The sequence below is a fragment of the Rhinolophus hipposideros genome (assembly GCF_964194185.1).
Source record: "Rhinolophus hipposideros genome assembly, chromosome: 5".
Lineage (NCBI taxonomy): Eukaryota > Metazoa > Chordata > Mammalia > Chiroptera > Rhinolophidae > Rhinolophus > Rhinolophus hipposideros.
Genome location: NC_138051.1, coordinates 38973933 through 38992236, shown reverse-complemented (window position 1 = coordinate 38992236; position 18304 = coordinate 38973933). Strand labels below are relative to the sequence as shown.

The following is an 18304-nucleotide window of genomic DNA, read 5'->3' as shown; positions in this document are numbered from 1 at the left end:
GGTCCAAAAGAGTTTCCACTCTGCAGCTTCAGCCACACACTGACCTTGAGCTACTTTCCTTTCCCTGTTTCTGCATTCTGGGCCCTGGAATGAGGGACATTTTAACTTGGGCCAAGCCTAGTCCCATTTCCTGCTCTGTGATGAACTCCCAAGTGTGTATGGGGGAATGATTCTCTTAAAGCTAGTTTTTGAAGTAAAGTTAGGAAAATGGCCACCCTCCTCTTCATGAGATAAGAAAATATGTATATATATTATATATATATATATATGGTATTGTATTATTATAACTTTATAAAATTATTGTTATATTGAGATCATTTTAAAAGTTAAAACAGATCTATAGTATTCACATGAAGCCATTTGGTAGTAAGCTGGGTTATTAAAGCTATACTTTCTGGACTGGGGACTGGGCAGAAAAGTGACTAACATTGATTGTAGCCTAGTAGTTCCCAGGCGTGAATTCTTACTTCTGTGAGGCCAGCATCTTCTTTATTATCTGTGTTTTACAAAGGAAGAACCAAGGCTCAGAAAGGTTGGATAACTTGCCAGGAGTATGCTCTGGAGCCGGGGGAACCCCCGCCCACCCCAGAAGCCCATGCCAGCTCCTTCATGGCCTCCCTCCATCCGGTTTGGCATCAGGACTTCTGGAGAAGCACCACGCCTTTCCTGATGTCACCCAATACTCTTCCATGGACCTGTAAGGAGATATTCTAATTGATCATTACCTCCAAATATCCATGGCTGGTAAAGCCCCATTCCTCTGTTTTGAACAAAATGAATTGGGCTTTTGTTGCTTAAAAATCACTTCATCTTCTTTCTCTAAGGAAAGGTGTTTTAGGTGCTTTGTCCTGGGAGCTGAGGCAGAAACCTGAAGTGAGAAGCAAGCATGGACTGTGGATGGGTAGTGCTGAAGCCTCCCAGATGTGGGGCTTGGAGAAGGGTGTTCCCTGTCTCCTCTTCACCCCTCCAAGGTCCCTCCACACCCCCAAACCCCCACCACGCTTGGAGCATCCCTGAAGTAAGGACCATGGTAGGGGGAAGCAGCCCCAAGCAATGAGAGGGTCTTCCAAGGCAGGAAGCAAAAAGAGGAGGCAGGGAAAGGAAGCCTTGTGTCCTCCTTCTCTGGCCCACACCCAGTGAACCCAAAAGGCTGCCCTCTCTGCTAACTCTTCAGTGAGTCATGGCCTCCACTCTTCATGCTGGGCCCTCGGCTCCGCCACCACCACCAAGCACCAGGTCAGCCTTTGGCCAAGGATCTGACTGATCGGCTGCCTAGAATCATCCCATTCTGCATTTCACTGGCATGGGTGGGGGCTGCAGAGTTAGGGGGGACCATAGCATCTCCTTCTAGATGCTCTGGGCAGGGCAGAGGGCTCTAAGCAGTGGTGCCTGGGCTTCCTTTCACCTTGACTAAGACTGAAAATTATTTACCAAAAGAACCTTTAAACTACCCCATTCTAATGTATATATAAAAATTATAATTGGGTTACGATTTAGAGAAATGAGAACATCTAGATACAATTAGGTATTTAATTCATTAATCTTCAACTATCCCCTGTCATACCTAGTCTAATCCAGGTTTCCCCATCGCATTCTGAAAGTTGACCTAGAAGCCAAGGAAGCTTGGCTTCAAATGCCCTTGTAGATTAGATTATCTCCATCTACAGAATTTTTTTCTACTAATCTCAAGCTTCCTCTCTTGTAGCAAAATAAAAAGTAAAATATGATAGTCATATTTGGCATCTGCACACTTACTCAATGAATAGTTGCCTTCTTCCCGATCATTTGCCGGCACTGGTTTCTAATAAAGATTTCCAGAAATGAGGCCCGTAAGAAATGGAAAACATGAGCTTTATAAACCTGCTTTATAAACTGCTAAATGCCTTGCTGATAAATTTGACAACTATGCAGGTCTCTTCCAAACTGCTTTCTGTTTGTAAAAGGACTCTGTGTGCTTGAAAGAACATTATCTCCTTTTATCATGATTACTACTGTCATTCAAGCTATTTTTTCCAAATAGCGCTATAGAGGATGAAAAATCTATTCCTTTTAGGTTCTCTGCCTGGGGTCATGTAAATTAGACAAAAGACGGATTAACAAGAGAAAAACAAACAAGTTTATTAAGGCATATGAAGCATGTAACACATGGGAGCATTCAGTAAGGAGTAACTCCTTAGAGTTACTGGTTAGGGCTTGGGCTAATATAGCATCTTAGCCAAGTGACAATGCATTTTTAGAGAAGTGTCAAGACAAAGGAAAATGACATTGAGTCTCTAGGGCAGCAAATTGTAGGAAGACAAACTGGGGAAATTCATAGAGGATAAGGGCTCGTTAGTAAAGCTTGGTGTGTGGCTTCCCTGGTGCTTCTCTGGGCTGATGAGGGTCTGGAGTTATCTCTGGTGATTTTTATCTGTTGTCCCTCCTAGTAGAGAGCGGAGGAGGGACACTTTTGTAAATTTATGTCATGCTTTTAGACAAATGGGAGGGGGGGCATTTTCTTGTATCTACTTCTTCGCAGTTGCTTTCAGCTCGAGAAACAATTTTTACGCCAAAGTGGAATATGGGGGAGGAGGGAATTCTGCTGCCCTTCAGTACAAACAGCAAAATGACACTTTACATGACATCTCCCACCCGAATACATGCCTCTGGTCAGTTGACTGTGTGTCTGACTGTTTAAGCCAGATATCGTCACCACTGGAAAACAGCCTCAGGAAAGAGACGCCTGAAATGGGGGATGATAAGGTGTCCCGAGCTAGAGAGGGTGCTGGCTCACTCAGAACCAAGACAGGGAGAGAGACAGAAAATGCACATTTCAAATGCACCTTTTAAAACAGCTGCGAACAGAACACAAAGAGAGTTTATTTTTATTTTTGTCTGTAACATGAAGGTCTGATGTGTCAAATGACAAAAGTAAACAAGTTTGATGTTCTTTATTCAAGGGAAAGTAACCCATGGACTGGGTGAGTGCAGTGTCTCACAAGCAGTGGAACACTCTTCCCGAGGGATGTGGGGCAAGAGTGACTTTTATAGAGCATTAAAGAGGAAATGAGGAAACAGGGCATGATTGATTAGGAGGCCAGGGATTTCCTCATACACTGAGCAGGTCCTGTTTTCTAGGGTGAGGTAAAGCAGCTGAAGCTGAGCTGGAGGATTGTGATTGGTGGATGTCAGGTTTCCTTGACAGGTGTTTCCAGGTAAGCACAGGCTGACTTCCGGTTAGATTTGTGACAGTGGGCCAGGCCATTACAGCGGCCTCTGTTTTTCGTGTCAGGATAGACTGAGTTTATCAGACGCATTCTTCAGCTGCCAGACACGGCACTAATTAAACCAAAGAAAGGGTTGAAATGAGAGGCATAGTCAATTATTAAATTCTCTTCTGACCGGCAGCCCCCACCATCGGCCCAAACACCAGGCCAGGGATTTATTTTCAGGGCTCAAAGGAAAGATCTGGAAATGTCAGCCAAGAGCCAGGCGAGAGGCTTTATCTTCCCAGGAAAGTGAGTCTCCCTCAGGGCTCTGGAGGCCTCAGCCACTCAACCTCCTGCCCTCCCTCCAAACTCCTCCCCATGGATATATTGAGTTTCACAACTTTAAAAATAGCACCTGAGCAGTGAGGAGCTATCTCTGAGCCTGGATCCCAGCGCGGAAATGCAGGCCTCTTTTGACCAAGAGCTGCCCTATGTGAGCGTAATTCTAGCTTTCTGCTTACTTCTCATGCATCACAAGAAAAGTTCTCTCCCCCAAAGTAAGCCCCGGTTGTTTGAAATATTCAGAAAGACGTTGGGAACTCCTTTAGCTAAGCCCTGACTTCCTTCACTCTTTAATAATTCATCAGGATATTTATCCTTCGAAGGAATCCAATGGCCTTGCTTTCACTTTTTTGCAAACCTCTTGACATTTCCCAAGGGTGTCTGGATGCCTCACTGTTAAGTACCAGCCCCCAGCTCCATTCAGCCTGTCTGGAGCTCCATTTCCCAGCCTGACATGGACGCGGCTGGGATGACTCTCCAAGCCCTGGAAGGCCGTCCTGGCCGGGGAGCTGATGTGTTTGTCTTACAGAGCCTACGAGGGGATGAAGAAGACAGCAGGCCAGGAGGAAATACACAGGACCTGGAAACTCCTAGTCTCCCACCTGTCCTTCCCATGGCCCCATGGGGCTCTCAGGTATGTCTGTATTCCTGGGCAGAAGGCTCCTGGCCCCTTAAATTTTACCCCCACTTTCCTGACTCTGAATCAGTTCACCTGTGTTGCTGCAGAGTTAAGAGGTTGTGTTTTTATTAATTCCTTTCTTTCCCAGCGGAGTTCCTTCACCCTCATTACCTACCTGTATTTATCTGCTTCTGTCTCCCCAAAAACTGTTAACTAAAACAATAACAGCATTTTACCGAGTGCGTTCTACATGCCTGACACTCCGCTAGGAAGGAATTAGTATCTCCATTTGATGAAGAAACTGAGACTCAGAGGGGTTAAGGTAACACAGCAAGTTGATGGGAGATCTGAGATGAAAGATATTTCTATTATTATGATACCGAGAAGAGTGGACAAGATCCTGCATGTGAAGGACCTAGTAGAATGCCTGACACGTAACAGATGCTCAAAGTGTGCCGTGTAGTATAGTGGTAGGACAGGGACATAAATGTCATCATATGTAACTCAGCGGGAGTTGGAGGGAATGTGCTTATTTGTCCTTCTTCACGGACCCCACCTATTGGTCAATGAAGAGAAAAACCTTAAGTAAGTCCCTTCCGGTAAATTTAATAGGCTACAAAAATTGAACAGTGTCTTTGGGTAATTTTACCAGTGAATCCACATCTACCTCCCCTAGTTTCTCCTCTGGGTGGTGTGTGAGCTTCCGGTAGACTCCCAGCCATTGGGGTGGGGGCAGTGTTCTTGTGCCCCTCTGGTTGCTATGGTCTCAGTGACTGTCAGGCTGAGCTCAGCAGGAGCCTAACCTGGCTTCCTTCTGTGGGCCTGGGCCTCACTCATAGGGAGCACTGGTCATGGTCCGTTCGCCTCCTATGGACCTGTCTGTTCCGCCTCACCCTCTGTCTGGACCCTGGCTTGGTGGGTCCATCCTGGGTCTCGAGCATGGGCTCACCTTGCTTGGCTCCAACAGATCCCACTTCGTAGTCACAGCTGTCAATCCAGTGTCTACCACGCAAGGTAACTGAGGGCTGTCCCCCACAAGGACACCACTCCACCCCTTGACCAGAAAGACCGCCCCATGCAAGCACCAGAGCCCCTGCCCGTGACTCGTCAGAGTCCCAAGTGAAGAGGGATCAACGGTCCTGCCCCAATGCTCACACCTTCCCACCCTTCCTGTAACCCTCCAGCCCCCAATGAGCGGGCTTTCCTCCCTTTCCTCTTCCTGTCTCTCCCTCCGGTCCCGAACTCTCTGTGGTCCAGGAGGCCAGGCCTGTTCCTAATACACTGCAGAGGGCAATGTGCCAGGCTCATGTCTACTAGAGTGGTCAGGGGCCCGCCTCTGCCCGCCTTGGCTTCAGAAGCTTCCTGACTCACACTTAGAGGTGGCCAGCCGAATGTTTGAAGAGCCATTAAAACACAAAGTTTCAATATTTGTAAGAGTGTTGTTCTCGTTAGAGTGGCTGAGAGCATGGGTGGTGGAATCAGACTGGGGTTCCATACCTTTCTCTGTCATTTGCCAGCCTATAACCTCAGACCATTGCCTTCACCTCTTCAGACTTCAGTTTCTTCACCTATGGGGAAAAAAGCATGTGAGGCGTAAATAATGTGCTTAGCAGAGGGCCTGGAGCACGTGAAGCAATGTTGACCATTGATGCTGTTGCTGTTGTTATGACTTTATGACCGTTTCTTCTCTTCTGCCTCTGTCATCCCCATGCCTAACATGGTGCAGGAACGAGGCTGTGCCCACAGCACTTTGTCTCCTTCCAGCTGCTTGAGGGAAGAGCAGAAAGGCCACATGGCTGGGAAAGAGCCAACCACACAAAGACATTGTATTTAATCTTTACATTTCCGTGTGTGTGTGTGTGTGTGTGTGTGTGTGTGTGTGTATACATATATATGGTGTATATATATATATATATATATATATATATATATATATCATAAAGGAAAAGTCCAACATAGTTCCATTAACTCAACACAATAACTCTTCCCTTTCAGTCTTTTTTCTCCATAGATAATGTTGATATAGTTGTGCTTATAATATTTATATCAGATCTATGCCCAGGTTTTTTTTTCTTAACCTAAAATTTTAGTCATGAATGTTTTCTAGGTTGATTCTTAAACTTCATAATTGTCACTTTAATGGCTGAATAATATTCCATTATGTGCTAGTACTGTAACTTATCAAGATTTATGGTGAAATGTCAGGATTTTTAATAGGTGCTTTATTTTTGCAAATTTCCATGAAATTTCTCAGAAACTGGTCAATGCATCATCCCCTAAGATCTTTATGAAATAGCTGAACAAGATAAGAAGAATCTCAGTCAGCTCTGCAAGAGGGGGTGTAATGTTAGGGAGTATATGTATGTGTGTGGGGGGTGTATGATTGGGAAGGATATATGTATATTCAGCGACAGAGGAGTCCTTGATGACTTACATGGCAAATTTGGAGGAAACCACAAGGACCCACCAATCTTCAAATAGCTCCTCATTTTCCCTCCACTTTGGTCCTTGAGGGGTTTCCCTCCAGGACCAACCTGTGGGTTATACCTTTGTCTTTCTAGGGCCCCATTACAGGCTGGCATTATTAAGTAGCATATTGTCATCCAGCAACACTTCAGCAAAAATCATTCTCAAATTAGCTGTGAATCACTTCTCAGAGTTACCATTTCCTGCACTATATTCTTAGGTAACACTTCCTGTGGCTTATTACATTATCTTCCATTTCCAAAAGACTAGGAACCACATCCAAAGCATTTATTAATTCATTGAACAAATATTTATTGAGCTTCTGCTGTGCACGCAGTGTTGTTCTAGGAGTGGGAGATAGAGCACTGAGCAGGTCAGACAAGATCCAGCTCTCTTTAAACTTCCATTTTAATAGGAGAGACAGACAATAAATAAATATATGACTATTTCTATGTCAAAGATATCAAAACAAATATGTGCCAGAACGTGACTGGCAGCAGGAAGGAGACATCAGATAGGATGGTACCATTTGAACCAAGATCTGCACGGTGAGAAGATTGATGGAAAAATGTTCCACAGAGAGCAAATCCTAAGTGCAAAGGCCCTGAGGTGGGCACAGGTTGGTCTAGAAGCAGAGAAAAAAACCAGTGTGTCTGTGGAGCAGAGAGCAGAGGAAGAGAGGAAGAAATCAGTGACGGAAGATGAGGTCAGAGCTTATACTGGTCCAGATGCTGTAAAAAGCTGCTCTGGTGTTCTGAAGCAGTGGTGAGCCATCAGAGGGAAGACTTTATCTCATCTGTGTTTTACACAGACAACTGGCTGGTCTGCAGAGAATGGATTGCCTGGGGGACAAGAGGGGAAACAGAAGCAAATAAGGAGGCTTTGCTGTAGTTTAGGAGAAAATGCTGATGGCTTGATTAGGGCAGTAGTAACGGACAGGAGATGTGGACAGAGTCTGGATTTTTCTGGAGGCAGAACTTACAGGACTTGCTGATAGATTGGATACATAATGAGAATTCAAAGACACCACCTAGCTTTTTGCCTTAATAACTGGGAGGACCTCTTACTCAGCTGCTGGGGAACACCAAAGTAGGAATGGATTGGGGTGGAGGGGACTGGAAGTTTCTATGTTAGACATTTTAAATTTGAGGTGCCTGTTACATATCCAAGTGGAGAGGTCAGGCGGGCATTTGAAAATACAAGGCTGGAACTCAGGAGATAGGTGAGGGAGATAATTGGCTTGAATACATAAAGCAGAATATAGATGGGTTTTAAAGCCACGGAGCTGGGTGAGAACTCCAAAGAATGGGGTGAAGAGGCAGAAGAGAAGAAGCACCTCTGTGCCCTCCTGCTCTTCCCCTTCTAGATGCCTGCCAGAGACAAAAGTGCCATGAAAGGAGACTGAGAAGGAATAGCCAATGCGGTTGGAAGAACCCAAAGAGAAGGTGGTATCCTGGGAGCCAAGAGGCTTTTTCTATAAACATCCTATACTATTATCAGAATAGTATGTCAGTAAATATTTTCAGGAAGTGCAAGCTTTGTGGCTACTTATTTGTGTCTTTGCAGCCCCGCGCACAAACCTGGAATGTTGAGTGATGGGTGGCTGCCTGGCTGGCAGGCTGCTGGTCTCAGCCCATACAGCTTCCCATTATCTCTGACATCAAGCTGATACCTCTGCCTGGCTCCAGAGGCCTGGCGCAATCAGGCCCCACCCCAGCTCTTCCCCTGCTCCTGTTGCACACCCGGTGGCCCAGTGCCCACCCTTGCCTCCTAGCACGATTCGCTCTACTCAGTGCCACCTACATGGTATGTGGCAAGTTCATTCCTACCTTGTCATCTGGATTCTGCTGCTTCCCTCCTGGCAGGCTCTCCCTTCCATCCTCCTGCTGCCTTTCCTAACCTGGCCCAGATTTCAGGCCCAGCTCAAGGCTCAGTTCCTCACTCTCTCCCCATCTTCCCTCCACTTTGGTACTTGATGGATTTCTCTTCAGGACCACCCTTATGGAGTAAACCTTTTCCCGCCAGGTTACTGAAGCTGACTGGACATCCCCTGCTGTGTCCTTCATATCTAATCCATCATCATAATGCGTAGGTGATACCCCAAAATACTTCTTGAATCCTATCACTTCTCTTCATCTCTGCCCCTCATCCTCGCCCAACTCACCATTTGTTTCCCCTCTGAACCACTGTAACTCGTTTTTCCACCTCCAGTCTTATCCTATCCGTTCCCTTTTACAGCACCTAGAATGATCTTATTCACATTACTTCTCTGCTTAATACCCACCAGTGGCATTCGACCCCTTACGATAAAATACCAGATCCTTACCCCGGCTTTCAAGGCCTTATGTGATCCAGCCAACTGCCCATCTTCCCAGACATTTCTCATCTCATCCCTCCTTACTCACAATGCACCAGACACATGTGTTCAGTTCCTAAACACACCAGCTTTTACCACCTGTCAGCGCCTTGCACATGCTGTGCCCTCAGCCTGGAAGGCTCTTCCCTGAAGCCCATGTGGAGATAACATTAATCTTCCTTTAGATTTAGCTTAAAGGCTGCTTCTTCCAAGAGGTCATCCCTGATTCCTCCCCCAATCTAAATCAGGTACCCTGTTATGTCTCTTTTCCTTGATAAGACTTATAATTAGTGATCATAAATTGCTTTTTATTTATTTGTTCATTGCCTATCAACTCTACCTCCCTGGTAGCACCACAAGCACAGGTTGCACTTCTATTTTGATCACCAGAACCTGTAGCATAGTGTCTAACACTTAGCAGGTACTAAAAAGTCACTGTCGTCAGTGAACAACAAAGCTTTCCCTGACTTCTCCAGCTCATACATCTTTTAGGTTCTTTGCCTTCCTTTTAGTTAGTTCTAACTAAAAGTTTTAGTTAGTTCTTCCCAATTTTTTTGTCCTGTAGCAAAAATAATAAAAACAGCAATAGCTACAATTTATTAAGTTTTATTATATGCCAGACTCTGCGTGCCAATCACACACACATAATCTCTGATCTTTACAACAATCCTACAAAATAGGTACTGTTAATCCCATTTTACAGATTAGGTAAATGAGTCTCCGAGAGATAAAGTAATTGCCTGATACTACCCAGCTGGTAAGCACCACAGCTAAGATATGAATTCAGGTCTCTAACTCCGAAACTCTTTTCTTTCCTCTATATTTTCTGTGTGGGTGTTGTCTCCAACTAGGCTGTGACATTTTGTTGTTGTACTACGCATTTTGTCCTTTATAGGCTTATTACATATTCCTCTTTGCTTTGTGGTTTGGTTGGTTTTTGTTGTTGTTTGTTTGTTTTTGTTTTGTTTTTGTTTTTTGGTTATCTTTCACCTCTACACTGCAGGTGTTCCCTAACTACCTGTCATTTGTGAGAATGTGTCATTGGGCAGATAAGAACCACACAGGACAAAAGGTTCCATGTTTCTCTCCAAGTTGCCCTGTAAGGTGAATTCCGGAGCTGGGTCTAAAGAAGATAGAGTGGATGGCTATCCACAGAACCTGACGTATGGGGACCCAAAGGTCTACCTTCCCCACATACCTTTCTCACCAGGCCAGGTGGGCCCTGCCCTATGCTCTCCTCCTTACCTAGTGAAAATTCCACCCTTGGAGTCACTTATGTGGGAGGTACCAGTAGTTCGCTGTAATCAGAAGTGTCTGGACGCTGATGGTAACCGCTTTGAGCACCTCTTGTAATTGCAGAAGTCAAACATGACTTGTATTCATCTTTTGTTATCGGTCTATATTCATACAGTTTTCCTTTCTTAAAATGTATATACATTTTTTTGGCACCCTCTGTAGATAAGGCAACAAAGGTTGGCCTGATCTTCAGAAAGCCTCTCCTATGTGTGCTTCAGGCTCAGGATTAGCAAACTGTCCCCTGGATCAGGTACATGGCTGGATAGAGAGTAACAGAATCTCAAAACTAAAACAGATCATCTAGATTCTAGAGCATTCTCCTGCCTAGTAGTGACTCTCTTCTATGCCTTTCAGGAAGGTACCTCTTGCATAATTTCAGCAATGGAAACTTACTACCTCCCAAGTGATGAAGTTCTTTCTTACACTGAGGTCAAATCCACCCACCCATAAAGGCCCTATTTCTACCATCAGGTATGACACAATACCAGCTAATCCTTTTCTATGCTTGACAGCCCTTTTCATACCCAAAGTTAGCTTTCATATTCAGCAATTTCAAGGCCCTGCTGTCCTGGGCTCCAGTATCTGCTTTGGTCAAGATTGCGGCCAGCCATGGCTTTACCCCCTTTCTTGCCCCATCTAGATGTCTCAGCTGGGGGAAAGGGGAGAACCTAGATGGTGAGCAGTGGACCAGCTGTTTGGGAAGAGGAGGAGAGGGCCTTCCAGCAGTTGAGGGAAAATGCCTCCCCTGGGTGGACATGCCTGACCCTGTCTTCACATAGCGTGTCCTGCTACCCTCAGAGGAGGGGCAGGAGAGAATGCACCTACCTACTTTTTATAAAGTTGACATCTAATCTAGCATGTAAATATCTAGCATGGTGGCCTGGCACACAGTAGGCATGAAATACATGTTTGTTTTCTTTCCCTCTTTATTTAGTTAACATAGGATAATTTTGTCCATTTATTTAAGGTACAATAATTGTGCTCGTTTAAATTTGGTTTTCTAACTATAAAAAACATGTAATATCTATTTAGTATAGACGATAGAAAAATTTTAAAGTTATTCAAGAAAATAAACTTTTCCAATAAATCTCATCATCTAGACATAACTTCTTAAACCCTTAATATAGTTCCTTTCAGTCTTTTTTTCTAGGCACATATATACATAGAAACCAGTTTTGTTTATATATGCACATATTTACACAGGTAAAATTGAGCTCATATTGTAAAACTTGTCCTTTCTACCTAACAGCAAATACTGATCATTTTCTTCTTCCATTAAAAGAAAAAAAGTTTTTTAAATAGCTACAATATACCAACGTGTCATCTAGGTTGTTTCCTAGATGCTATGAGTATTACCCCTAAGCCTAGAAAACATGTCATTAATATCCAAATTACAGTGATCGCTCTCTCCTCCTTGCCAAGTTGGCAGAGAATTCAATATTTCCCCAAGACTTTCCTCCAAGTAGCCCGGAGAACAGCCAGAGCGCTTGCCCTTGTCCATGAGGCAGTTCCCCCAACACTTGTCTGCTGACTCTGGAATTCTATACAAAATCTCTTCTGATTTGCCAAGGCTGGATCAATGCCCTGTCAGGATCAATGAGGAGAGTCCCCTAGCAAAGTTACCTGGTAACAGAGCATTATATGGCTCTCTCAATCCACATACACAAGGAGCCAATTTGCCCCAAATGGACTCATGGTAGCAAGGTAAATAAGCACAAAGGAGTTTCAACGTCATCCTGTGCCTTAGTTTCCAATAAGCAGAGCCCAGCACTGAATCAAAGCTGCTGGTCCAACCTTCCCTCATCCTTATGGAGCATTTCCTCTCTGGGATGCCCATTATCCTTTCTGGCCATCTGACCTCAGTGGATTTCTTGAAGATCTATTTATTCATCACATACATTTCAATAACTTGGAAAGTGGTCCGGGTCCCAACCTATTTTTCCCCCCTGGAGGTTTCTCTGCTCCTGTGTAAATTTATGGATACAGCTAGATTCCTAAGGGAGAGTGCTATCCAGTTCCATTTAGCAATGTCCAAGGCTCAAATACCATGGACATATTAGGGAGAAGGATGACTGCTACTTTCATCCATCAATGACTTCTAAGCCATAGCCCTTGTGAAGCCAAATAAACAAACGATAACAAAACTATAAAGCTGTTATAGAAATAATGCTAAATTGAATATCTTTGAGGATTTGTGTAAGGGTTTATATACAAAAAATTCCTAGAAAAATTTTTTACACCTTAATAGAGATTACCAAACTGCCCTCCAAAAACGTTTTTGCCAATTTATATCTTATCAACAAAGTCTTGCTGATTCTTCCCCACCCTGATCAACACTGAGTCTTATCAGCTTTTTATCCTTGCTGATCTGATCCATGAAAGATGCCATCTCTTTGTGGTTTTAATTTACATTCTTTTCATTTACATTATTTGTTTTAATTTACATTCTTATTATTAATGATAATCTTTTATGGGCTTATTGCAATAAGCAATAAGGGGAACTGCTGAAATGGTAGTAATATACGTTATTGCCATGAATTACCTGTTTGTCTGTTGTCAGTTTTTCTATTGAGTTGTTGGCTTGTTAGTATTTATTTGAAAGAGCCTTTTGTTTCTTACAGAAATTCTCCCTTCATCATAAGTTTGGCAAATATATTTACAAGTTAGTGTTTTATTGTTTATAGTTGTTTTGACATAGAGAAATGTACGCGTAATATGTATATATAGTCAGAATTATCCATGTGTTTTCCTTCATGCATCTCAGTTTTTTACCTTTTCCTCATTAATGATGATAAAACAATAACCAGTTAGGTTATATTTACATCTGGAATTTATTTTAATGTAAGGAGTAAGATATGGGTTATTTATTTTTTTCTCCAAACGGTAAAATTATTTTTTCAGAAATTGGTTAATTTTTCAACATAATATCAAGTACTCCATCTTTCCCCTACTAATTTGTAATGCCAACATTTTCAAATGTAAATTTCTTATTTATTTCATGCCAGCTTTACTTATTTTATTTTTCATCGCTATTCTGTGTGGGATTAATTTTTCTCTTGTTATGATTTCTATAGGAAAATTTATGATTTTTGCTTATTTATTTTCATAATCAGTCATCCTTATTATATCTTAAATTCAAATAGATACATTCTCATTGTGGTTCTCTTTTTAATGATTTCATAGAACTCAATCATAGGAATTTGCCATAATTTATTAATATATCTACCAATATCGAGCACTTAGATGATTTTCAATTCTTAACCATTAAAAATTTAGATGCAATTAACATTTTTAAGCATATAGCATTTTTTTTTCCCCCTCTCAGTTTGAGTTTCCAAGAGTAAAATTACTTGGGCATAATAGTGTTATAGCTTTCGATAACTACTGCTGTGTATTGATAAATATTGATGGCAGTTAGATTTGAGTGTAGCAAAAGGAAAGTAAAAGGCCCAAAGCAGGGGAGTTGATGAAGAGCCCCAAGAATATGGGCTGGAGAAAGTAAAAGGTCTTGAAAAGATGCCTAAGATTATTAACAATCAGGGAGATGCACATTAAAACCACAGTGAGATACCACTTCATACCCAGGATTAGCAAAACTCAAAAAATCAGACAATATTGAGAATATTATGCTAAGCAAAATAAGTCAGACTGAGAAAGACAAATACCATACGATCTCACTTATATGTGGAATCTAAAGAACAGAATAAATGAACAAACAAAACAAAAATAGACTCAGAAATCATAGAAAAAAAATAACTGTTGGTTGCTAGATGGGAGGGGGAGAAGGTAAAGGGATTGGAAAGTGCAAATTAGTAGACACAATATAGTCATGGGGATAAGAAATACAATATGGGGAATATAATCAATACTGTTGTAAAGATTATGTAGGTGACAGATGGGCACTGGCCTGATCAAGGGGATCACTTCATAGACTGTGTAGATGGCTAACCACTGCGCTGTACACCTGAGGCTGAAGTAGAATAATATTGTATGTCAACTATATATATATAATATATATATAATATATTTACATATGGTCATGGGAGGTGGAGTATAGCATAAGGAAGATAGTCAAGGGTATTGCAACAGTTATATAAGATGTCAGAGAGGTAGTAGCTTGAGGGAGGGTTATCACTTCATGAGGGGTGTAAATATCTAACTATTATGTTGTTTTGTACGTCTGAAACTAATTTTTTTAAAAAGTCAGACAATGCTCTTTGGCATATATCCCAATGCGAATTCTCTTACACAGTGGTGAGACTATAAATCTGTAAAAATTACTTTGGGGAACAGTTTGGCAATATCCAGTCAAACTGATGATAATATACTTTATAACCTAGCAATTTACGCTCCCAGAGATATATACAGAGGATGCCAAAAAAATGTATACACATTTAAGAAAGGAAAAAAGTATTAAAATTGTAATACTCAGTATATACCGACAACAAAAGATGAATACAAGGCACGTTTGACTTCTGCAATTACAAGAGGTGTGCAGAGCCGTTACCATCAGCATCCAGACACTTCTGATTATGGTGAACTGCTGTTTGAGCAACGGTGACCAAAGTGTCCACTTGTATACATTTTTTGGCACCCCCAGTATATTAAAGAAACGTGGCATGTACAATAAAGCTCACAGTAGTGTTGTTTGTACCATTCTTCATCAAATCCAAGGCACATTCACTAACGGAAAACACTGCCAATTAAATGCACACCATCATTTTCAATAAGTATCTCTTAATTCAGAGATTTTACAACAGGAAAAAAATGTGCCTTAGAATTGATGAAATATAGTAATAGCAAAAACTTAGAAACAGCTTAAGTGTTCATCACACAAAAGTGGATAAATTGTGGTATAGTTCAGAGCTATGCAAATGAATGAACCACATCTATACTTCCCAATACAGGTGAATTTTATAAACATAATACCTAGAAAAAAAAACACATTTACTGTAGAATATATATCCTTTATATGTTATAGCTTATATAAAGTCTGAAACATGCAAAATAATACCAAATAGAGCTTAGAAATACATATCTATTGTAGAAAAAGAATAAAGAAATACATGGAAGTGAGAGCTGTGAATTCAGGTTTGTGGCTATCCCTAGGAAGGGAGAGGAGAAGTGGCTGGGTGAGGAGCACACAAGGGGATTTCAACTCTGTTACCAGTGTTTATTTTTTTAAATTTATTTTTATTTTTTTACAGTAATTATTTAAGCCCTTTATTCAAATGTGGCTGTTAAAATGGCTGCCTCCAACGTTTATTTTTCAAGCTGGGTAGTGGATTCGTGGATGTTCATTTCATTATTTTCTATACATTTTGTATATCATAAATATTGCTTAATACTTTTTGAAAAGGAGAAATTCGAATTAGAAGCTAAGCAGGGAAGGGGTACTTTTCTAGGAGTCTGTTTTATTTGGGCAGGAAAGCAACCCCTTTGCCCCCAAATTGCCCTTACCTATCTTCCCTCCTCCCATCCTCTCCCTGCTGGATAACTTTGGGTTAAGAGGTCATCCTGAGGGTCAACTATTGAGCTCAGTTGTGAATTCTTATTCTGGCTTGCATAGGATATGATTTCCATTTCCTTGTGATCTTTCTGCCACCTGCTTCTCCCTTTGCTTTATCCCCTAGGCCTACTGCATCCTGCTTGCCTTTCCCTTCTTTCAGCTCAGCTGTACTCACTGGAAGAGTACAGCTGCCTCTCTCCAACCCCAACCTGGGAGAGCTGGAATAAGCCTCTCCTCTCCCCGCTCTTGGCAGGGACAATAACCAATGCTCTTTCTCCATCCCAGTTTTTATCAGGTGTTGAAATAAAATGATTCAGGAAATTGTTGGTCCTCCCATGACTGGGAGAGGCTTTATATATGCTGGGGATGTCACAGAAGCAGGAAGGTATGTGAGTGGGAGGTGGCTGCATTACAGAGTTGACTTCCAGCATAGGGACCAAAGACCCCAACAGATTTAGGGGAGAGATGGGGGCAGATGAGAGAGAGGACTTAGAAGAGCTCTTGCCTCATTATCCTCAAAAGAAGCCCCTGAAGACACAAGCACAGACGTGTGCCTCCCATGTATCCTGGTTTCCCTAATCTAAAGTCATAAGGGACTCTGTTCAAAAGACAGGAAATGACACACCCCAGGTAATCCTCCCCTCCCCTCTCCCTGCAGGAAAATCCCATCCTGAGTGAAAACCTGCAGCTGATGTAGTGGCCAGTTATATTTGTCAGAACCCCTTCAGCCACAAGTGGCAGAGTAACTAAAGCTGAATTCAAATAAGTATAAGGAAGGATAAAGTGCCTTTATTGTCTCATGTAACTGGGAAGTCCAAGTGGTTTGTGGGCTTCAGGAATAGCTGCATCTAGTGGTCCAGATCATGTCTTTGGAACTTTTTTCTCCATCTCTCAACTTTGCCTTTTTCTATGTCAGCTTCATTTCTTAGACTGAGACCTTCCATAAGGTGACAAAGATGAACAACTGTACCTCAAAGCTATTATCTTCATTAGAGTCGATAATCCAGAGAAAAGATTTCTCTCTCTCTCTCCCTCCACCCCCATATAATTCTAAAAAGAAGGAGATTGAATTGTTCCTGAACCAATCAATGAATCTAAGAGGATGGTAATGCAATTGGCCAGATTGGTCAGAGGCCCTCCTTTGATGGAGGAAGGAAGAGCCCCTATCGTTGACAGCTGTAAGATCCCAAAGGAAAAGGATGTTTTCTTATCAGAGGAAGAGGAAAAGGGTACTGGGAAGTCAGTATGTCCATTATACCAAGATCCTACACGCAGGCTCAATCACCCCTTAACTTCAGAATTAACCTGAATACTTGGAATTGTCCCACATAGATTTTGTTCATATACTCCAAAATAAAATCAGAAAACAATAAAATTATTTTGCCTCAAATAATTAGAAAGCCTAGGAGTAATTATAAATAATTAAATATAAATAATTATAAATCCCAGATCTGGCATACCAGATATATTTCTGCTTCAAAAAATATTTTCTAGGGAAGTTAGGAATTGGATAGCCAATCATTCTAGTTTGCCCAGGACTCTCCAGATTTAACCCTGAAAGTGCCTTGTCCTGCGCAAACCATGTAGTCAGTCAGCCTCAAATGAGTCTTTAGTTATCGTTTACAGCAAATGAGAGCTGAGGGCTCGAGCCAGCTGCAACAGGGGGTCAGGTCTGCACTCTTAGAGTCCAGAATCCTTCCATCTGAAGATCTGCCTCACCAGAAAGAGGACCAGACCCTCCTACCCCTCACCGCCCACCACACCCCTACAAACACGTGTGGAGAAGGAGGAGAAGGGATCACTCACACTTGGCAGGAGATGGCTGCAATGCCACCAGCTCCCACACGCAGAGACACAAGAGAGCTGAACTTAGGCCCCACCAGGGCCCACTCTGGACAGAGCTGGAGGACTCAGCAAGAGGCGGCTTTCCCAGCCCTATGGAGGCAGCCAGGGAGGAGTCTCCAGGCAGTGGCTCTTACCCCTTTGTGCTCCCCACAGAGCGGAGACCCCCTTCTGCCCACTGTGCTTAGGTCACCCACATCTTCAGCCTCGCCTAGATGACAGCAACCCAATTGCGGAGTCAGCCCCAAGGGCTAGCCCCGCCTACCCCGTCACCCCAGGATGCCCTTTGTCCCAGTCTGTTCTCCTGGCATCTCTGCTTTCCAGGCCCTGGTCCTGGATCCCACCCACCCCCAATCAGATCCTCTAAGGAGGCTGGGCGGGCAGCCAGGTGGGAGTGGGCCTCCCAGAAGTCACTGCTGTTGCAGAGCCAGTTCAGTCATTCTCCAATTCCTCAGTGCAAAATTTTTTAGCTCAAACCTGGATCATTACCTTAAGATCAATCAAATACCACTCAAAAATCCTCAGGGTATTTTACCTGAACCAGTTACAAGGTTTACATGAATCCTGAGTCTGTCAGTGGGGCTGAGGCTTGTGGGGACAGTTGGAAATGGGTCTGTAGGGTCATGTTCCAGGCCCCCTAGGGGCTGATGACACTAACCCAGTTTGGTGCAGCAGGAATTTATTCT

General features: G+C 42.7%; 1 protein-coding gene across 4 annotated transcripts in view; it reads left to right on the top strand.

The window, feature by feature from the left end:
- Positions 1-3607: 3607 nt before the first annotated feature.
- Positions 3608-18304, top strand: part of PLA2G4E (phospholipase A2 group IVE) — a gene marked incomplete at its 5' end in the record, with an annotated part of 60406 nt that continues 45709 nt past the window's right edge. Inside the window, 2 exons of one of the 4 annotated variants that reach the window (XM_081048710.1) lie at positions 3608-3681; positions 4060-4164. In XM_081048710.1, the coding sequence (XP_080904836.1) occupies positions 3649-3681; positions 4060-4164 (138 nt within the window). Of the gene's footprint in view, positions 3746-3999; positions 4165-18304 lie in introns of those variants that run through there. The other 3 variants (XM_081048712.1, XM_081048713.1, XM_081048709.1) reach the window with 3 other exon arrangements.